General features: G+C 45.7%; 1 protein-coding gene across 1 annotated transcript in view; it reads left to right on the forward strand.

The window, feature by feature from the left end:
• Positions 1-22,468, forward strand: part of LOC309622246 (uncharacterized protein) — a gene marked incomplete at its 5' end in the record, with an annotated part of 76,231 nt that extends 53,763 nt beyond the window's left edge. Inside the window, 2 exons of the mRNA XM_082409371.1 lie at positions 9,661-9,758; positions 22,302-22,468. Of these exons, the coding sequence (XP_082265497.1) occupies positions 9,661-9,758; positions 22,302-22,319 (116 nt within the window). The remainder of the gene's footprint in view (positions 1-9,660; positions 9,759-22,301) is intronic.
• Between the last annotated feature and the right edge of the window lie 413 nt (positions 22,469-22,881).

Consider the following 22,881-nt stretch of genomic DNA (forward strand, 5'->3'; position numbering starts at 1 on the left):
AGAGCCGACAGGAAGAGAGCCCAGTTTTCGTCTCATTCTTCTTCCCCAGCGCATGAAGAACCTTCACAGACTCCAGCATGCGCACGCCAAGGGAGGTTCGAGGCTTTTGAAAGCTCTGTTGGAGAAGCTCAGTTTGGTGTTCCTTTCGCTTCGTGTGGGGGATTGCTGGCTTCTCTTCTGCCTTGACTTTGTTCCCTGACTGCTTGTTCTCCTCAGCCTTGTTTCTCCCTCTGGTCCTTTTGGTCTTTTCCTGCCCGTGGCTCTTAGTTTTGCTGATCTTTCTGGATGCAGCTTTCTGAGGTTTGCCTTGAGAGTGCTTGGCCGTGTTCACAGGAGCCCTGTCACTGACTGCAGCGTGGCATGTAACCACTTCTCCCCCTAACGGGCACTCTGGATTCTTTGGCTGGATTTTGGCCTTGGGAGCGCCACTGATAGGCTCAGAGGCTTTCTGTTTGTTCTTCCTGGGTTGATCAGAGGGAACCTTTATGACACTTGGCTTTTCCTGCACCTGATTCACCTTAATGGCTCTGGTGTCTTTAGCTTTGATCACGTTGGGACCTTGGGATTGATCAAGATCTTTCAAAGGATTAAAGAGCTGGGGAAGGTGAATATCCTCCGCCAGTGTAGTAATGTCTGCAAGACCACTGCTAGGTTCAATCCCATTTTCAAGTGTCCCTAGGTCCTGACGACTCCGGCTGTTCTCTCCCAGATCAGCATTTTCAGAACCAGGCTGCTCCTCTTGGCTGAGGGGATCGGTGCAGGCCAGCGGCTGGTGAATATCAGGGATTCCTAAAGGGAGTAGTGGAGGATCTTGGTTCTCTGTTGGGATCTGGTAGGCATCCAGAGGCTTTGAAAGCTTGGTTTTGATATCATCCACGTGCTTACTCTCTATTTGTCCCTGGCTTGGAGCTGGAGGCAGGGCCAGGAGACGCCTGGCACTCTGGACTGGAGCTGTCACTGAAATGTCCCCAAGTTCAGATGGTGGGTTACTCTCAAGTATGTGGCTGTTTCTGCTACTGCAGGACTTGGGGAGTTCTTGACTTTGTGTCACACAAAACGTCTGGCTTGGAGGTTGCAATCCCAGGGAATTTTTCATCACCAGGGGGGAGGTCTCCATCCCTACAAAGGGATCAAGGGAGAAGTCAGTCCCTGGTAAGTGAGATGCTCCCCCTAAACACCAACACAGCAGTCGTGTACCTTTCAAGGGGTTCAGGGGCAAGATGGGCAAGGCATTTCTACTAACTCTTCTTAAGGATCATGGACAGTGCCCTATGCTACGAGGTAAGCGGTGACTGTTGTAATTCTTACTGGTGAGCCTTTCCTGTCGCTGATTCTCGGCTCGCTTTGTATTTCATAGGACTGTTATAAGTCCAATACAAAATGAGTCTTATTTTTAAAAACCTGAAATGTTTTACAAAGCCTAGCATTCTCATATAGGGTCCTTTCCATTCTCCCCACTTTCCCGAGAGGCCAAGAACACGTCACACCATGAACTAGGAGAGGGGGTAGAGCCCTTGCTGATGAAATACATCAACAAAGACAGAGTCTTAGCCTGCTTGCTCTCTGGACAGGATCTCGGACCACAAGGTCTTCAATCCTGGTATAAATGAAGGAAGTGAGGACAGTTCAACTGGCACTCACATAACAAGAGTTCTGAAACACCTTCCGAAGAGACTATAGCAGTAGATGAGGGAAGGGAGTGCTACAGTGTGGCAGTACAGGGGGAACGATCGGCTACAGCAGTGAAAAGTGTGGTACCGATTGGTGTGCTCTCGGCGTTCTTGTACATGTAGCATAGATGACCTCTACAGTGGCCCTCCCACCTTCCCACCTGCATTAGGTGTTCTTTTTTTTGTAATTTATGTTTATGTATTTATTTACTGTTTGAACTTATTTATTCTACGTATTTATTTTTTTGGCTGCACTGGGTCTCTCATTGCTGTGCACGGGCTTTCTCTAGTTGGCGGCTAGCGGGGGCTACTCTCGGTTGCGGTGTGCGGGCTTCTCATCGCGGTGGCTTCTCTTGTTGCGGAGCATGGGCTGTAGGCACGTGGGCTTCGGTAGTTGAGGCTCACGGGCTCTAGAATGCAGGCTCCGTCGTTGTGGCACATGCGCTTAGTTGCTGCACGGCATGTGGGATCTTCGCAGACCAGGGCTCGAACCCGTGTCCCCCGCATTGCATTGGCAGGCGGATTCTTAACCACGGCGCCACCAGGGAAGCCCTAGGTGTTCTCATATAGAGTCTAAAAACAGAGGGCACTGAGCGAAGGTAGTGGTTATTAAAGGCTCAGGATCTAAATTCTACCTGCCTCTACACCCCTTCCCAGCTGTCGATTTGACCCCATTTTTGAATGCCGACCTCATTCTTCAACTTTCTCTGGCGTTTGTTATACTCACCTTGAAAACTTGTTTCTGTGATGCGTTGAGCAGACACAGGGTGGCAGACTGCAGAGGTGGAAGCTGGTGGTCGGATATTTGTGGGCTGAATCTCCTTCAGTCCCATTCCCATTTCTGGTTGCCCAGAGGCCCGACTTCCTGTGTATGACGCCGAGCCGTAGGATTGCGGGCAGGAGCCAAGTTCTCCATACAGTAAAGACCCCAGTGTGCCTTGGTTATAGTAATATACCTGGCTTCCGTCCTGGCAGGGAAGTGACAGGCGGCTCTGCCCCTGATTTGGAATCTGAGATGGTGTTCCCTGAGCAAGGCTGGCAGAAAGCGATGGATGTAGAGGGACCATGTTCTTGGCGTCTGAAGTTTTATCATACTGGGCTGCCAGAAACATGGAGGAGGCAGCTGTGTGGCGGTCAGTGAGTGCCAGAGTAAAGTCTCCGAGTGAAGAAGAATTCTTTTCAGTGCTTGCTGTGATGTCCCACTCAAGAACACCTGGATAGGAAGCAGCTGAAGTGGAGATCTGGCTGTGGTCAGTAACTCCAGATAACATAGTCGTGCTAGAATGTTGGTAAAGGTAGGCACTACCCATGAGTGTCTGGAAAGGGGTACCAGTAGCCGATGCCGAACTGACGGCAGGGGCAGAGACTCTGGAGAAGTTGCAGACACTTCGTGTTAGGGAAGTTGCATTGCTCACCACAGGAGGAGAATGCTGCAGAGAATTTAGAGTTCCAAGTAGAGATGGATGTTGGAAATTTTCTGTAAGAACAAGAGGGTCATGAAAAACTCAGGGAGGTTGAGAAATTCTCACTACGTTTGAGGAACGGCATCATCTGAAGGTTCTTGCTATCAGGACACCTCTACTATCACTACTTCCTGAGAAACCCAAAATCAGACAGTTAATGATGGCTGTAAGGACTGAGCAGTTTTCCACTCTTCTCTATTAACTGCCTGTGCTCCCATCTTGGGCACAGACGGGCAGAAGAGCCAAGTGGTGTGGTTCAGAGATTGTTCTCTAGGCTGGAAGCAACCTTCTCCCTGCCCTGTCTTTCCCTTCAGCCTGCACTCGTATTGACTTCTATGCTATTTCCTAGACTGGAAGCATTTTAGAACTAGGAGGCCCTTAGAGAACTTCGATGTTCTCAGTCTCATTTCGTGAGTAAGGAAACTGAGGCTCAGAGAGGTCGGGTTGACTTGTTCAAGTTCTCTCATTATGTTAGTATCATTACCAGGTTTCAGAACCTAAGTATCCTGACTTCCTTGCCAGGACTCCACTCTGAGCATGATACTGCCAGAAAGCAGGAGAAATAGAACTTATAATATAGGCATTTTTTTTGTCCATTAGAAAACAGTACGGCTATTACCATTGTCGTCTTCAGTGTCTCCCTTTGCTTGTGCAGTTCCCACGCTATTACCTAGAGGTGACGTACAGCTCAGTCCAACTGGTGAATTGAAAGAGTCATTTTTGCCCTCTTCAAGCCTGGTTTCTCATCCTACCTCAAAATGATTACCCGAAAGTGGATTTCTTAAGTGCTTTTGGAAAGGGAAGAGTTATCTGATTACTTCAGATTCCTCACCTGTAAAGTGGTTATAACACCACCACCAATAATAATAGCAGTAATAATTAATAGATGAATAAGCTGATCTATTGCGTATGATTTATATGGAGGAAGATACAATAAGTTCTAGAAAGACAAAGAAAAATCATGACAAGCATATTACGTTAACGAAAAAGAAATCCATAGATATTAATGAAAACTGGGGTATGTGGCAAGTATCGAAGCCTAATGAATTTACTAACAAATGGCATTCTGTACTATCCATGCAATATTATGAAAGTGAATTTTGCCCACTCTATTTTAGTGAATACTATTAACCAGAAGACACGATGGAGGTGATAGAGGTGAATGAATTCCTAGCCAATGCATACAGACAGAGAAGGTATGTCAGTAAAAAATGCATAACAAGCAACAGAATGCAATAAATGTGCATGTATAGGTAGCCACAACACATATAGACAAGTATTTCAATGAAAACCGGTACGAAGCAGACAGCAAAATAATAAGTGTAAAAGAGTTTCATTATTGTGCTCCTTCATATTTTTACCCAGCAAGTAAGAGGTATTAAGCCTAGGAGAAATATATATTTCAATGAATATAGCTTATATAATAAGCAGAAAGGAAGCTTAAAATGTATCAGGAAGGTTTTTGGATTTATCCTAGAACTTAGATTAGAATCATCTTCAGCATCCAAGAAGATGGCATCCCAAAACCTCAAAAAACCATCATGCCTAGAATCCAATTAAAAAAGATTTTCAAATGTAAGAAAATCCACAGGACTCCACAATATGGTTTTCGATAAATGTGGATGTTTGTTTGTTTTGTTTCTTTGGCCGCGCCGCGTGGCCCTGGCCGTGAAAGCACCGAGTCCTAAGCACTGGACCGCCAGGGAATTCCCTAAGTGGGGGGAATTAGAGATGTGGGGCTTGACTTTTTCTTCTTCTTCTTCTTCTTCTTCGGTAGCTAAGATCTACAAGCGAACGATGGCTGTTGATCAATGTGCTCTCTGTGTTAGGAAGGAAATAACTGTAAAAATGAAAAGCAGCCTTGCCTTAGAACCTACATATCACACCAAGGAAAATAGTCCTTCTGATTCAATTTAGAAGATATCACTTAAAATGTTGAATTGGTGAAATGTCTACCTAGTTTAAAAATTAGAAAGAATAAAACACTGAAAAGCAGCCCCCTAGATAACCACTGTGGTTGCTTGTTTATAGGAGGCATCATTTCTAAAACGTATTTCTAAAATGTTTATATTCAAAACTGTCAAGTGGCCAACTGTATTCAGAGAGGCAATAAAAGAAAGAAAACGGAGTATGACTTTTCTGATAAGCTGCCTTTCCTGGTGATCCCCTGTTCTGGCCTTACTTTCCTTCTTAGTCTGTTAATGTAAGGGTTTGCTACCATCAACTTGGTTTTGCCCTGCTCTGAGCAGGTTTCCCTCTGTGCTGTTTCTGCTTTAATTGAAAATCTTTGGTTCCCATCAGCATTCCATTGCAAACTCCGTTTTTCTTGAGAGCTCCTCTATGCTTTCCCTCTTCATTCTTACATTTTCTCCCATCTCTTGGTGCCTGTTGGCCTGTGCTAATGAAAACCATCCTAAACTTCCTTACGCTCGACTCTGTGCCTCCCTGTAGAGCCCAGTACTCTCCATCCTCTCTCCCTATTCTCTCTTTTCAACTAGTCGAAATCCTAGTGGAGGGAGACCATTAGAGATGAAACATCTTGGTATATATTGCTAGTTTTCTATGTCCCCTGACTTTTCTATGTTTCTGTTGAAACACTCTTGAGAAGTGTCTGATTTCGTTTTCTACATGGGTACCCTTTAAGGCTCAATACTGGAAAAGAAGGGGATCAGAGTGATCAACCCAACGTGGTATCCTAACGTAACAGTTAAGGAAAGCAACAGGCTTTGTGAGACAGCCAGTGATTTGTCCAAAGTCACACAGATAGTAAACGTCAAAGTCAAAAGTGAAATTAGGTCTCCAGACTTGTAGTTCAATACTTTCCCTCATTATTCCATGCTATTTTGAATCTCCTACTCAATTTAGGGGCAAAAGAAATCGAACGCAAAACTTTCCAAAGTTTCTTTTCTTACCTGACATGGTCAGAGAAGAGGAAGCATCCACTGCAGGTACAAGGGATGAGGAGACAACACTAGATGATGTCTGAGTGGCTGCAGCTGAACGGCGCACGTGTCCAGTACAGAGGTCACTGGTTACTGGTCCAAACAGCTCCACGGAAACCCCAAGGCTCTACCAAGTGGTAGTAGGTTTGGGAGGAGAGTGATGTCACAAAGCAGGCAGTTGAAAGGTATGAGAGAGCCAATAGGGAGGTCCGATCCCCAACAGGAAGGCGGGCTTGGGTGAAGAGAGTGTAGGAGAGCTAAAACAACACCTGAGTTTCTGAGCTTTGGGGAGGAGGAAATCCTAGAAGACAGATTTACCTCCCCCAGGCTCTTCCATTAGGGAAATCATTGCAACATTTCTTACAGACGTTCATTAATACACTGAACTAAGAGTTACTTATATTCTACAGAGTATTCTATTTTATGTATCATATACTTAGAGCTATATAGATCTTATTTAATTAATAATCCTTAGGAAGGAAAGAGCCATCTAGTTTGAACTATTACAGTTGTTCTGAAATCAGATGTGTCTAATGAGTGAACTGATAGCAGCTTTTAAGGAGCCAAAGTAGGGATTAAGAAGCTCTCTTTGTAACTTGGTTCAAGAGTAGGGTGAAGTTTCTTGAGTGTACCTTGTGGAGAATGTTGTGGTCCAAGGCTCTTCTCTTTTAGTTTCTTCTCCTTGACTCCTACCTTCCTTGGGCTGGGCTAGGCTGGGGGCCAGGTTGGACTTGCGACTTAACATTTCTCTTCCGCTTTCTCTTTTTTTTTTTTCTTCCATTATGGGCATTGCTTCGAGGACAAGCCTTGATCTTGCATTGGACGTTACTTCCTGTCACCTTCCAGCAGCAGGAGTCTTCTTTTCAGTGCTTGATGCTTCACGAAATAGACTCTGCCCGTTGGCAGCAAATACCAGAGAGCTAGGAGACAGAGCTGGTTGCAGACCTTTCCTCTTCCAGCCTTTGGTTGCAATTGTTTGGCCCATAATTTGCTAGCTCTAGTTCCTTGGGCCACACAGGTATCCTGCCATCTCCAGCTCTTGTTATATGTGAGAGACATTCTGAACACTGTCCCTTTTTCTTTGCACAGAAGTATATACAGTGTGGCAGTTACTGTAATCTCCTCCGCCTTGCAAACAGCCACTCTAGAATCTTGGACCTCTAGGACTCTCTGTCTTGCATGCTTGGGGGCAAGGCCAAGCAAAATGAAGAGGAGAATAATTAGAGAAAGAGGAGGACGTTGGTGGAGAATTGGGAGCAGGTAAGGTGAAAGGGCACAGGAGAAAAGAGATGCATGTAGACTTTTTGGTTTCTGTGGGAAACAGGTTGACACACTTGGGCCTCATTTGGTATTAACAGAACAGAGAGTTAAAGATCTAAGTAGCTAGATAGTGTGCAGCAACTGCCATGAAGTCTGTACACTGAAGAGAACAGTCTCACATCTAGTTTTCATTTTGTTTTATGTCATAGTACCTTATTTATAGCATTCACTGGTGTGTTTGTAGAATACAGATGTTTTCAAATGCTCTGGTTTTGTCTACATGGTTATCTCCTTGTCCTGTTTGTAAGGAATCCAACATTGTAAGACATATTGCATGTTTTTCTCTTGACGATTGTTGACCTTGAAGCGTCATGAACTAACTTGAGCTGTTGGATTCTGTGTAGAAACGTTCAAAAGGGTCTGTGAAAAAGGCACTGTGGTGAGTCGCATTATGCACCCGAGCGTAAGGAGCAAGATATCTGCCACCAGCCCAGCTTGGCCTGGATTGCCTCTGTTTTAGTTCCCCTGGTTAGTGCTTTTCTCCCTAACCACTCTTGTGACTGTGATAATGTGAGTAAGGGCGGAGTTGCTAATGATCTATGTGTGAGGTAAGCTGGTTTGAGGGAGGAAATCTATGGACCTAGTCATTTTCCTTGGTGGTAAGCTTTCAGGGGTGCAGAGATGGATCTTCCTGGGGCCTTTTCTGGTCCCAGGAAGATATCGCATAGATGGGACCTCCCAAGACACACATTGAATCTTTAGGCCTGTTTTTCCTATTATGAGGTACGAGTTTCTTCACTGATGGGGATGATGCTTATCTGAGAAGAAATTGTGAAAGGTGGTGTAGTGTAGAGGTGTGGCTTAAGCTTTTAAGTTTTCCTCCAGGTTTTTCCCCTAAGCTTCCTACTTCGGACGGCCTACTTACATGATACTAGTAGGTGATGTCCGGCTAACAGCTTCCTAAATATACCTGCAAGCCAGATCAGTGTCTCTTTTCTCTGTATTCCCATGGAAATCAAGAGTCCCGCCGAATTTTCCATCGAAACAGTTGATTTGTGTTGTCTCTAGGAATTCTAAAGGGCGTACCGTTGCTTCCTAACCGGTGTCATTTGGGAGATCCGCCTCTGTACGTTCAAATGATTAATTTTGAGACTTTGCTCATGTGTGCAGTAAACCCTTGAATTCCCTAAGACCTTCCTTTCCTCCATCTCCTACCCCATTAAGCCCGCTTCAGTTCATCTCCTGAATTTCTTTGGAATCTGTCAGCCAGCTCTTCCTCAACTTCCTAATACTGAACTTGCCTGTCTGTTGCGATTAGGTCCTAACTAGTGTCCATATATCTTGTTTCCTTCCAATCCACTCTTCACACAAGAAACCTTCAAAGCAAGTTGGAACGTTGCTCATAAACATCGCTCACAAACATTGTTTTGAGAATAGAAAACACACTGTTGGCCTTTAAGACTCTGCGTGGTCTAGAATCCTCTCTGCTTCTCTAGCCCCATCTTGTGCCACTTTTGCCCTCACTTTCTATGCTTCAGATACACTGAATTAACCTTAGTTCTCACTCATCTGACAGAAGTCAGTTCAGATACTATTTTTCACTGTGATTCCTAGCATTAAGGAATTTGATTATCAGGTTTTGTATGAGGACTATTTCATCAGGGGTACAGAAGTTCTGGCCATCTCTGGTTTTGGATATCCCTTATTTGTTGAGACCTTTGCGTTGTTTGGTTGCCTTTTGTCTGTTTTCCAGATGGGAAAACAGGAACAAGGGAAGTATAGGTTATTACTAGGTGGGGTTGAACAAGTGGAGCAGCAAACTGCAAAGCAGAAAGAAGAGGGACGTACTATAGAGGGATATGACTTCCATTCTCAAGGCGCCTGCATCCTGTGCAGGGAGACAGCCTAACATAAAATGTGCCTAACAACAAATATATTGACTTCTTACTAAAAATCTCCAGTTCATAGAACCGAGGGGTTTGTACCTTCTCCTTTAAAAGTGATAGTCCTGGGACTTCCCCGGTGGTCCCGTGGTGAAGACTCTGCGCTTCCAATGCAGCAGGCGTGGGTTCAATCCCTGGTTGGGGAGCTAAGATCCCACATGCTGCGCAGCCAAAGAAATTTTTGTCGAACGTTATACTCCTGTATTGTTGGCTTTAGTGGTTTAGATTTTGTTGTACTGTTAAGAAGATTTCAGTTTATTTACCGGGAACAAACAACACATAATGTAAAAATAGTTTCCCAGAAACGATTTCCATCATTCTCTTCCTCCCTTTCTCCCGCAGACTGGTGTTTCACCTTGACAAGTTCTCTGTCATTCCATAGGAAAGCTGTCTGGCTTGGAGGTTGCAATCCCAGGGAATTTTTCATCAGCGGGGAAGTCTCCATCACTACAGAGGAATCAAGGGAGAAGTCAGTCCCTGGTAAGTGAGATGCTCCCCCTAAACACCAACACAGCAGTCGTGTACCTTTCAAGGGGTTCAGGGGCAAGATGGGCAAGGCATTTCTACTAACTCTTCTTAAGGATCACGGACAGTGCCCTATGCTACGAGGTAAGCGGTGACTGCTGTAGTTCTTACTGGTGATCCTTTCCTGTCACTGATTCTCGGCCTTCTTTGTATTTCATAGGACTGTTGTCAGTCCAATACAAAATGAGTCTTATTTTTAAAAACCTGAAATGTTTTACAGAGCCTAGCATTCTCATATAGGGTCCTTTCCATTCTCCCCACTTTCCCGAGAGGCCAAGAACACTTCACACCATGAACTAGGAGAGGGGGTAGAGCCCTTTCTGATGAAATACATCAACAAAGACAGAGCCTTAGCCTGCTTGCTCTCTGGACAGGATCTCGGACCACAAGGTCTTCAATCCTGGTATAAATGAAGGAAGTGAGGACAGTTCAACTGGCACTCTCATAACAAGAGTTCGGAAACACCTTCCGAAGAGACTATAGCAGTAGATGAGGGAAGGGAGTGCTACAGTGTGGCAGTACAGGGGGAATGATCGGCTACAGCAGTGAAAAGTGTGGTACCGATTGGTGTGCTCTCGGGGTTCTTGTACATGTAGCATAGATGACCTCTACGGTGGCCCTCCCACCTTCCCACCTGCATTAGGTGTTCTTTTTTTTTGTAATTTATGTTTATGTATTTATTTACTGTTTGAACTTATTTATTCTACGTATTTATGTTTTTGGCTGCACTGGGTCTCTCATTGCTGTGCACGGGCTTTCTCTAGTTGGCGGCTAGCGGGGGCTACTCTCGGTTGCGGTGTGCGGGCATCTCATCGCGGTGGCTTCTCTTGTTGCGGAGCATGGGCTGTAGGCACGTGGGCTTCGGTAGTTGAGGCTCACGGGCTCTAGAATGCAGGCTCCGTCGTCGTGGCACATGCGCTTAGTTGCTGCACGGCATTTGGGATCTTCGCAGACCAGGGCTCGAACCCGTGTCCCCTGCATTGGCAGGCGCCACCAGGGAAGCCCTAGGTGTTCTCATATAGAGTCTAAAAACAGAGAGCACTGAGAGAAGGTAGTGGTTATTAAAGGCTCAGGATCTAAATTCTACCTGTCTCTACACCCCTTCCCAGCTGTCGATTTGACCCCATTTTTGAATGCTGACCTCATTGTTCAACTTTTCTCTGCCGTCTGTATACTCACCTTGAAAACTTGTTTCTGTGATGCGTTGAGCAGACACAGGGTGGCAGACTGCAGAGGTGGAAGCTGGTGGTCGGATATTTGTGGGCTGAATCTCCTTCAGTCCCATTCCCATTTCTGGTTGCCCAGAGGCCCTACTTCCTGTGTGTGACGCCGAGCCGTAGGATTGCGGGCAGGAGCCAAGTTCTCCATACAGTAAAGACCCCAGTGTGCCTTGGTTACAGTAATATACCTGGCTTCCTTCCTGGCAGGGAAGTGACAGGCGGCTATGCCCCTGCTTTGTTCGTGGGCCTCCTGATCCAGCAGTTCCCTTGGCTCTGCCCCTGTCGTCAGCTGCCCCTAGGATAACTCTGAGCCCTAGCCACTTCTCTGGTAGATTTCCCTATTCCCCCACTACAGTCACACCTGAATAAGGCAACTCAGACCTTTCAGAGATGTGTCCTGAACCTCTTGTTTTCTGAAATACCTATCTGGTGGTTGTGAGACTTAAGGCCAGCGTCCCCGAGAGACTTTTTCTATTTCTCCTAGTAAACCTAGACTCATCTTCTGTCACCTTCAACTCTACTCCAATTGTGTTCTTTCAACCCAGACCTCTGACCCTGCTTTTTACTTCTGCCATTTCATCCTCGCTCCTGCTTCCTTTCCTAAATCCATACGTCTCTTTTGGCCTTCCTAGCCCTGGGCCAAGTTCCTTCCTCTTTGCTCAGTTTTTACCCCTTTCCTTCATTCTCCCATCCAACTTTCAGTCCTTCCTTTCTCACGCCCCAGTTAGCAGCATCTGAAAATTCGAAAGGTTTGTTACTCGTCTATTAATTGTATTCCATTTACTTACTCAGTTCTATACCTGTCTTACCTGTGTATGGAAGAACAGCTGGTAGCCAAGGTGGCACCAAGAATCCTAGCAGCTCTCACTTGACGTATCCGTAGTAGTCGGCAATTTCCATTTCGTTTTCCCTCTCGGTGAAAAATTGCAGCTTGCCCGAAGAGGTGTATCCGGCAGCATTCTCCCGTTGTTGTTGAGCCCGCCTCTTCATGGCCTCTCGCTCTGGCCTCTGCTCTTGTTCGATGGGCTTTGACATGACTGGCTCAGGCACGTTGGGTTCCCTCCATGGAACTCGTTGCTTGCTGAAGTCTTGGAGTAGAAAGTGGGTTTGGAGCTTGGGTGGGGACTGGCGCTTATTCACAGCAGGGGGAACAGGCTCCCGCTGGAGAGGAGCGCCAGATGAAGTTTTGGAGGGTGCAGGCCTAGGAGCAGCAGACTGAGGGACACGAGGCTGGGTATGGTTGGGCCAAGCCGGTTGGGTTGGGTTGGTCACAGTTGGCTGAGCTGGTTTGGCGGGGCCTGGCAAAGAGGCAGGAGCTGGCTGGGATGAATTGGCTGCAGCAGGTTGAGCTGAGTCAGTAGAACCAGGCTGGGCACGGTAAGCCCCAGCAGGCCGATGTGAGGCCAGAGACTGTGGCCTCCGAGGAGCGGGTCGAGCTTGAGGCTTGTCCCAGGCAGAAAAAGGCAGAGGTATCAACTTGACCTTCCCAGGAGGAGGCCGCTCATACTGGGCTGGAGACGGACACTCTGTTTCAGCACTGCTGTCTGGTTTCTGGGCTTGGACTTGCGTTTTCTCAGGACCCTTCCCCTCACGTGGGGTATGCCGCCATGGCTGGATAGCTGGGGGTGGCTGGGGGTCTTTGGGGTTGCTTGACTTTCCCAAGAGCCGACAGGAAGAGAGCCCAGTTTTCGTCTCATTCTTCTTCCCCAGCGCATGAAGAACCTTCACAGACTCCAGCATGCGCACGCCAAGGGAGGTTCGAGGCTTTTGAAAGCTCTGTTGGAGAAGCTCAGTTTGGTGTTCCTTTCGCTTCGTGTGGGGGATTGCTGGCTTCTCTTCTGCCTTGACTTTGTTCCCTGACTGCTTGTTCTCCTCAGCCTTGTTTCTCCCTCTGGTCCTTTTGGTCTTTTCCTGCCCGTGGCTCTTAGTTTTGCTGATCTTTCTGGATGCAGCTTTCTGAGGTTTGCCTTGAGAGTGCTTGGCCGTGTTCACAGGAGCCCTGTCACTGACTGCAGCGTGGCATGTAACCACTTCTCCCCCTAACAGGCACTCTGGATTCTTTGGCTGGATTTTGGCCTTGGGAGCGCCACTGATAGGCTCAGAGGCTTTCTGTTTGTTCTTCCTGGGTTGATCAGAGGGAACCTTTATGACACTTGGCTTTTCCTGCACCTGATTCACCTTAATGGCTCTGGTGTCTTTAGCTTTGATCACGTTGGGACCTTGGGATTGATCAAGATCTTTCAAAGGATTAAAGAGCTGGGGAAGGTGAATATCCTCCGCCAGTGTAGTAATGTCTGCAAGACCACTGCTAGGTTCAATCCCATTTTCAAGTGTCCCTAGGTCCTGACGACTCCGGCTGTTCTCTCCCAGATCAGCATTTTCAGAACCAGGCTGCTCCTCTTGGCTGAGGGGATCGGTGCAGGCCAGCGGCTGGTGAATATCAGGGATTCCTAAAGGGAGTAGTGGAGGATCTTGGTTCTCTGTTGGGATCTGGTAGGCATCCAGAGGCTTTGAAAGCTTGGTTTTGATATCATCCACGTGCTTACTCTCTATTTGTCCCTGGCTTGGAGCTGGAGGCAGGGCCAGGAGACGCCTGGCACTCTGGACTGGAGCTGTCACTGAAATGTCCCCAAGTTCAGATGGTGGGTTACTCTCAAGTATGTGGCTGTTTCTGCTACTGCAGGACTTGGGGAGTTCTTGACTTTGTGTCACACAAAACGTCTGGCTTGGAGGTTGCAATCCCAGGGAATTTTTCATCACCAGGGGGGAGGTCTCCATCCCTACAAAGGGATCAAGGGAGAAGTCAGTCCCTGGTAAGTGAGATGCTCCCCCTAAACACCAACACAGCAGTCGTGTACCTTTCAAGGGGTTCAGGGGCAAGATGGGCAAGGCATTTCTACTAACTCTTCTTAAGGATCATGGACAGTGCCCTATGCTACGGGGTAAGCGGTGACTGTTGTAATTCTTACTGGTGAGCCTTTCCTGTCGCTGATTCTCGGCTCGCTTTGTATTTCATAGGACTGTTATAAGTCCAATACAAAATGAGTCTTATTTTTAAAAACCTGAAATGTTTTACAAAGCCTAGCATTCTCATATAGGGTCCTTTCCATTCTCCCCACTTTCCCGAGAGGCCAAGAACACGTCACACCATGAACTAGGAGAGGGGGTAGAGCCCTTGCTGATGAAATACATCAACAAAGACAGAGTCTTAGCCTGCTTGCTCTCTGGACAGGATCTCGGACCACAAGGTCTTCAATCCTGGTATAAATGAAGGAAGTGAGGACAGTTCAACTGGCACTCACATAACAAGAGTTCTGAAACACCTTCCGAAGAGACTATAGCAGTAGATGAGGGAAGGGAGTGCTACAGTGTGGCAGTACAGGGGGAACGATCGGCTACAGCAGTGAAAAGTGTGGTACCGATTGGTGTGCTCTCGGCGTTCTTGTACATGTAGCATAGATGACCTCTACAGTGGCCCTCCCACCTTCCCACCTGCATTAGGTGTTCTTTTTTTTGTAATTTATGTTTATGTATTTATTTACTGTTTGAACTTATTTATTCTACGTATTTATTTTTTTGGCTGCACTGGGTCTCTCATTGCTGTGCACGGGCTTTCTCTAGTTGGCGGCTAGCGGGGGCTACTCTCGGTTGCGGTGTGCGGGCTTCTCATCGCGGTGGCTTCTCTTGTTGCGGAGCATGGGCTGTAGGCACGTGGGCTTCGGTAGTTGAGGCTCACGGGCTCTAGAATGCAGGCTCCGTCGTTGTGGCACATGCGCTTAGTTGCTGCACGGCATGTGGGATCTTCGCAGACCAGGGCTCGAACCCGTGTCCCCCGCATTGCATTGGCAGGCGGATTCTTAACCACGGCGCCACCAGGGAAGCCCTAGGTGTTCTCATAGAGAGTCTAAAAACAGAGGGCACTGAGCGAAGGTAGTGGTTATTAAAGGCTCAGGATCTAAATTCTACCTGCCTGTACACCCCTTCCCAGCTGTCGATTTGACCCCATTTTTGAGTGCCGACCTCATTCTTCAACTTTCTCTGGCGTTTGTTATACTCACCTTGAAAACTTGTTTCTGTGATGCGTTGAGCAGACACAGGGTGGCAGACTGCAGAGGTGGAAGCTGGTGGTCGGATATTTGTGGGCTGAATCTCCTTCAGTCCCATTCCCATTTCTGGTTGCCCAGAGGCCCGACTTCCTGTGTATGACGCCGAGCCGTAGGATTGCGGGCAGGAGCCAAGTTCTCCATACAGTAAAGACCCCAGTGTGCCTTGGTTATAGTAATATACCTGGCTTCCTTCCTGGCAGGGAAGTGGCAGGCGGCTCTGCCCCTGATTTGGAATCTGAGATGGTGTTCCCTGAGCAAGGCTGGCAGAAAGCGATGGATGTAGAGGGACCATGTTCTTGGCGTCTGAAGTTTTATCATACTGGGCTGCCAGAAACATGGAGGAGGCAGCTGTGTGGCGGTCAGTGAGTGCCAGAGTAAAGTCTCCGAGTGAAGAAGAATTCTTTTCAGTGCTTGCTGTGATGTCCCACTCAAGAACACCTGGATAGGAAGCAGCTGAAGTGGAGATCTGGCTGTGGTCAGTAACTCCAGATAACATAGTCGTGCTAGAATGTTGGTAAAGGTAGGCACTACCCATGAGTGTCTGGAAAGGGGTACCAGTAGCCGATGCCGAACTGACGGCAGGGGCAGAGACTCTGGAGAAGTTGCAGACACTTCGTGTTAGGGAAGTTGCATTGCTCACCACAGGAGGAGAATGCTGCAGAGAATTTAGAGTTCCAAGTAGAGATGGATGTTGGAAATTTTCTGTAAGAACAAGAGGGTCATGAAAAACTCAGGGAGGTTGAGAAATTCTCACTACGTTTGAGGAACGGCATCATCTGAAGGTTCTTGCTATCAGGACACCTCTACTATCACTACTTCCTGAGAAACCCAAAATCAGACAGTTAATGATGGCTGTAAGGACTGAGCAGTTTTCCACTCTTCTCTATTAACTGCCTGTGCTCCCATCTTGGGCACAGACGGGCAGAAGAGCCAAGTGGTGTGGTTCAGAGATTGTTCTCTAGGCTGGAAGCAACCTTCTCCCTGCCCTGTCTTTCCCTTCAGCCTGCACTCGTATTGACTTCTATGCTATTTCCTAGACTGGAAGCATTTTAGAACTAGGAGGCCCTTAGAGAACTTCGATGTTCTCAGTCTCATTTCGTGAGTAAGGAAACTGAGGCTCAGAGAGGTCGGGTTGACTTGTTCAAGTTCTCTCATTATGTTAGTATCATTACCAGGTTTCAGAACCTAAGTATCCTGACTTCCTTGCCAGGACTCCACTCTGAGCATGATACTGCCAGAAAGCAGGAGAAATAGAACTTATAATATAGGCATTTTTTTTGTCCATTAGAAAACAGTACGGCTGTTACCATGGTCGTCTTCAGTGTCTCCCTTTGCTTGTGCAGTTCCCACGCTATTACCTAGAGGTGACGTACAGCTCAGTCCAACTGGTGAATTGAAAGAGTCATTTTTGCCCTCTTCAAGCCTGGTTTCTCATCCTACCTCAAAATGATTACCCGAAAGTGGATTTCTTAAGTGCTTTTGGAAAGGGAAAAGTTATCTGATTACTTCAGATTCCTCACCTATAAAGTGGTTATAACACCACCACCAATAATAATAGCAGTAATAATTAATAGATGAATAAGCTGATCTATTGCGTATGATTTATATGGAGGAAGATACAATAAGTTCTAGAAAGACAAAGAAAAATCATGACAAGCATATTACGTTAACGAAAAAGAAATCCATAGATATTAATGAAAACTGAGGTATGTGGCAAGTATCGAAGCCTAATGAATTTACTAACAAATGGCATTCTGTACTATCCATGCAATATTATGAAAGTGAATTTTGCCCACTCTATTTTAGTGAATACTATTAACCAGAAGACACGATGGAGGTGATAGAGGTGAATGAATTCCTAGCCAATGCATACAGACAGAGAAGGTATGTCAGTAAAAAATGCATAACAAGCAACAGAATGCAATAAATGTGCATGTATAGGTAGCCACAACACATATAGACAAGTATTTCAATGAAAACCGGTACGAAGCAGACAGCAAAATAATAAGTGTAAAAGAGTTTCATTATTGTGCTCCTTCATATTTTTACCCAGCAAGTAAGAGGTATTAAGCCTAGGAGAAATATATATTTCAATGAATATAGCTTATATAATAAGCAGAAAGGAAGCTTAAAATGTATCAGGAAGGTTTTTGGATTTATCCTAGAACTTAGATTAGAATCATCTTCAGCATCCAAGAAGATGGCATCCCAAAACCTCAAAAAACCATCATGCCTAGAATCCAATTAAAAAAGATTTTCAAATGTAAGAAAATCCACAGGACTCCACAATATGGTTTTCGATAAACGTGGATGTTTGTTTGTTTTGTTTCTTTGGCCGCGCCGCGTGGCCCTGGCCGTGAAAGCACCGAGTCCTAAGCACTGGACCGCCAGGGAATTCCCTAAGTGGGGGGAATTAGAGATGTGGGGCTTGACTTTTTCTTCTTCTTCTTCTTCTTCTTCGGTAGCTAAGATCTACAAGCGAACGATGGCTGTTGATCAATGTGCTCTCTGTGTTAGGAAGGAAATAACTGTAAAAATGAAAAGCAGCCTTGCCTTAGAACCTACATATCACACCAAGGAAAATAGTCCTTCTGATTCAATTTAGAAGATATCACTTAAAATGTTGAATTGGTGAAATGTCTACCTAGTTTAAAAATTAGAAAGAATAAAACACTGAAAAGCAGCCCCCTAGATAACCACTGTGGTTGCTTGTTTATAGGAGGCATCATTTCTAAAACGTATTTCTAAAATGTTTATATTCAAAACTGTCAAGTGGCCAACTGTATTCAGAGAGGCAATAAAAGAAAGAAAACGGAGTATGACTTTTCTGATAAGCTGCCTTTCCTGGTGATCCCCTGTTCTGGCCTTACTTTCCTTCTTAGTCTGTTAATGTAAGGGTTTGCTACCATCAACTTGGTTTTGCCCTGCTCTGAGCAGGTTTCCCTCTGTGCTGTTTCTGCTTTAATTGAAAATCTTTGGTTCCCATCAGCATTCCATTGCAAACTCCGTTTTTCTTGAGAGCTCCTCTATGCTTTCCCTCTTCATTCTTACATTTTCTCCCATCTCTTGGTGCCTGTTGGCCTGTGCTAATGAAAACCATCCTAAACTTCCTTACGCTCGACTCTGTGCCTCCCTGTAGAGCCCAGTACTCTCCATCCTCTCTCCCTATTCTCTCTTTTCAACTAGTCGAAATCCTAGTGGAGGGAGACCATTAGAGATGAAACATCTTGGTATATATTGCTAGTTTTCTATGTCCCCTGACTTTTCTATGTTTCTGTTGAAACACTCTTGAGAAGTGTCTGATTTCGTTTTCTACATGGGTACCCTTTAAGGCTCAATACTGGAAAAGAAGGGGATCAGAGTGATCAACCCAACGTGGTATCCTAACGTAACAGTTAAGGAAAGCAACAGGCTTTGTGAGACAGCCAGTGATTTGTCCAAAGTCACACAGATAGTAAACGTCAAAGTCAAAACTGAAATTAGGTCTCCAGACGTGTAGTTCAATACTTTCCCTCATTATTCCATGCTATTTTGAATCTCCTACTCAATTTAGGGGCAAAAGAAATCGAACGCAAAACTTTCCAAAGTTTCTTTTCTTACCTGACATGGTCAGAGAAGAGGAAGCATCCACTGCAGGTACCAGGGATGAGGAGACAACACTAGAGGATGTCCGAGTGGCTGCAGCTGAACGGCGCACGTGTCCAGTACAGAGGTCACTGGTTACTGGTCCAAACAGCTCCACGGAAACCCCAAGACTCTACCAAGTGGTAGTAGGTTTGGTAGGAGAGTGATGTCACAAAGCAGGCAGTTGAAAGGTATGAGAGAGCCAATAGGGAGGTCCGATCCCCAACAGGAAGGCGGGCTTGGGTGAAGAGAGTGTAGGAGAGCTAAAACAACACCTGAGTTTCTGAGCTCTGGGGAGGAAATCCTAGAAGACAGATTTACCTCCCCCAGGCTCTTCCATTAGGGAAATCATTGCCACATTTCTTACAGACGTTCATTAATACACTGAACTAAGAGTTACTTATATTCTACAGAGTATTCTATTTTATGTATCATATACTTAGAGCTATATAGATCTTCTTTAATTAATAATCCTTAGGAAGGAAAGAGCCATCTAGTTTGAACTATTACAGTTGTTCTGAAATCATATGTGTCTAATGAGTGAACTGATAGCAGCTTTTAAGGAGCCAAAGTAGGGATTAAGAAGCTCTTTTTGTAACTTGGTTCAAGAGTAGGGTGAAGTTTGTTGAGTGTACCTTGTGGAGAATGTTGTGGTCCAAGGCTCTTCTCTTTTAGTTTCTTCTCCTTGACTCCTACCTTCCTTGGGCTGGGCTAGGCTGGGGGCCAGGTTGGACTTGCGACTTAACATTTCTCTTCCGCTTTCTCTTTTTTTTTTTTCTTCCATTATGGGCATTGCTTCGAGGACAAGCCTTGATCTTGCATTGGACGTTACTTCCTGTCACCTTCCAGCAGCAGGAGTCTTCTTTTCAGTGCTTGATGCTTCACGAAATAGACTCTGCCCGTTGGCAGCAAATACCAGAGAGCTAGGAGACAGAGCTGGTTGCAGACCTTTCCTCTTCCAGCCTTTGGTTGCAATTGTTTGGCCCATAATTTGCTAGCTCTAGTTCCTTGGGCCACACAGGTATCCTGCCATCTCCAGCTCTTGTTATATGTGAGAGACATTCTGAACACTGTCCCTTTTTCTTTGCACAGAAGTATATACAGTGTGGCAGTTACTGTAATCTCCTCCGCCTTGCAAACAGCCACTCTAGAATCTTGGACCTCTAGGACTCTCTGTCTTGCATGCTTGGGGGCAAGGCCAAGCAAAATGAAGAGGAGAATAATTAGAGAAAGAGGAGGACGTTGGTGGAGAATTGGGAGCAGGTAAGGTGAAAGGGCACAGGAGAAAAGAGATGCATGTAGACTTTTTGGTTTCTGTGGGAAACAGGTTGACACACTTGGGCCTCATTTGGTATTAACAGAACAGAGAGTTAAAGATCTAAGTAGCTAGATAGTGTGCAGCAACTGCCATGAAGTCTGTACACTGAAGAGAACAGTCTCACATCTAGTTTTCATTTTGTTTTATGTCATAGTACCTTATTTATAGCATTCACTGGTGTGTTTGTAGAATACAGATGTTTTCAAATGCTCTGGTTTTGTCTACATGGTTATCTCCTTGTCCTGTTTGTAAGGAATCCAACATTGTAAGACATATTGCATGTTTTTCTCTTGACGATTGTTGACCTTGAAGCGTCATGAACTAACTTGAGCTGTTGGATTCTGTGGAGAAACGTTCAAAAGGGTCTGTGAAAAAGGCACTGTGGTGAGTCGCATTATGCACCCGAGCGTAAGGAGCAAGATATCTGCCACCAGCCCAGCTTGGCCTGGATTGCCTCTGTTTTAGTTCCCCTGGTTAGTGCTTTTCTCCCTAACCACTCTTGTGACTGTGATAATGTGAGTAAGGGCGGAGTTGCTAATGATCTATGTGTGAGGTAAGCTGGTTTGAGGGAGGAAATCTATGGACCTAGTCATTTTCCTTGGTGGTAAGCTTTCAGGGGTGCAGAGATGGATCTTCCTGGGGCCTTTTCTGGTCCCAGGAAGATATCGCATAGATGGGACCTCCCAAGACACACATTGAATCTTTAGGCCTGTTTTTCCTATTATGAGGTACGAGTTTCTTCACTGATGGGGATGATGCTTATCTGAGAAGAAATTGTGAAAGGTGGTGTAGTGTAGAGGTGTGGCTTAAGCTTTTAAGTTTTCCTCCAGGTTTTTCCCCTAAGCTTCCTACTTCGGACGGCCTACTTACATGATACTAGTAGGTGATGTCCGGCTAACAGCTTCCTAAATATACCTGCAAGCCAGATCAGTGTCTCTTTTCTCTGTATTCCCATGGAAATCAAGAGTCCCGCCGAATTTTCCATCGAAACAGTTGATTTGTGTTGTCTCTAGGAATTCTAAAGGGCGTACCGTTGCTTCCTAACCGGTGTCATTTGGGAGATCCGCCTCTGTACGTTCAAATGATTAATTTTGAGACTTTGCTCATGTGTGCAGTAAACCCTTGAATTCCCTAAGACCTTCCTTTCCTCCATCTCCTACCCCATTAAGCCCGCTTCAGTTCATCTCCTGAATTTCTTTGGAATCTGTCAGCCAGCTCTTCCTCAACTTCCTAATACTGAACTTGCCTGTCTGTTGCGATTAGGTCCTAACTAGTGTCCATATATCTTGTTTCCTTCCAATCCACTCTTCACACAAGAAACCTTCAAAGCAAGTTGGAACGTTGCTCATAAACATCGCTCACAAACATTGTTTTGAGAATAGAAAACACACTGTTGGCCTTTAAGACTCTGCGTGGTCTAGAATCCTCTCTGCTTCTCTAGCCCCATCTTGTGCCACTTTTGCCCTCACTTTCTATGCTTCAGATACACTGAATTAACCTTAGTTCTCACTCATCTGACAGAAGTCAGTTCAGATACTATTTTTCACTGTGATTCCTAGCATTAAGGAATTTGATTATCAGGTTTTGTATGAGGACTATTTCATCAGGGGTACAGAAGTTCTGGCCATCTCTGGTTTTGGATATCCCTTATTTGTTGAGACCTTTGCGTTGTTTGGTTGCCTTTTGTCTGTTTTCCAGATGGGAAAACAGGAACAAGGGAAGTATAGGTTATTACTAGGTGGGGTTGAACAAGTGGAGCAGCAAACTGCAAAGCAGAAAGAAGAGGGACGTACTATAGAGGGATATGACTTCCATTCTCAAGGCGCCTGCATCCTGTGCAGGGAGACAGCCTAACATAAAATGTGCCTAACAACAAATATATTGACTTCTTACTAAAAATCTCCAGTTCATAGAACCGAGGGGTTTGTACCTTCTCCTTTAAAAGTGATAGTCCTGGGACTTCCCCGGTGGTCCCGTGGTGAAGACTCTGCGCTTCCAACGCAGCAGGCGTGGGTTCAATCCCTGGTTGGGGAGCTAAGATCCCACATGCTGCGCAGCCAAAGAAATTTTTGTCGAACGTTATACTCCTGTATTGTTGGCTTTAGTGGTTTAGATTTTGTTGTACTGTTAAGAAGATTTCAGTTTATTTACCGGGAACAAACAACACATAATGTAAAAATAGTTTCCCAGAAACGATTTCCATCATTCTCTTCCTCCCTTTCTCCCGCAGACTGGTGTTTCACCTTGACAAGTTCTCTGTCATTCCATAGGAAAGCTGTCTGGCTTGGAGGTTGCAATCCCAGGGAATTTTTCATCAGCGGGGAAGTCTCCATCACTACAGAGGAATCAAGGGAGAAGTCAGTCCCTGGTAAGTGAGATGCTCCCCCTAAACACCAACACAGCAGTCGTGTACCTTTCAAGGGGTTCAGGGGCAAGATGGGCAAGGCATTTCTACTAACTCTTCTTAAGGATCACGGACAGTGCCCTATGCTACGAGGTAAGCGGTGACTGCTGTAGTTCTTACTGGTGATCCTTTCCTGTCACTGATTCTCGGCCTTCTTTGTATTTCATAGGACTGTTGTCAGTCCAATACAAAATGAGTCTTATTTTTAAAAACCTGAAATGTTTTACAGAGCCTAGCATTCTCATATAGGGTCCTTTCCATTCTCCCCACTTTCCCGAGAGGCCAAGAACACTTCACACCATGAACTAGGAGAGGGGGTAGAGCCCTTTCTGATGAAATACATCAACAAAGACAGAGCCTTAGCCTGCTTGCTCTCTGGACAGGATCTCGGACCACAAGGTCTTCA

Source organism: Balaenoptera borealis, assembly GCF_965194805.1.
Source record: "Balaenoptera borealis genome assembly, contig: HAP1_SCAFFOLD_1870, whole genome shotgun sequence".
Taxonomy (NCBI): Eukaryota; Metazoa; Chordata; class Mammalia; order Artiodactyla; family Balaenopteridae; genus Balaenoptera; species Balaenoptera borealis.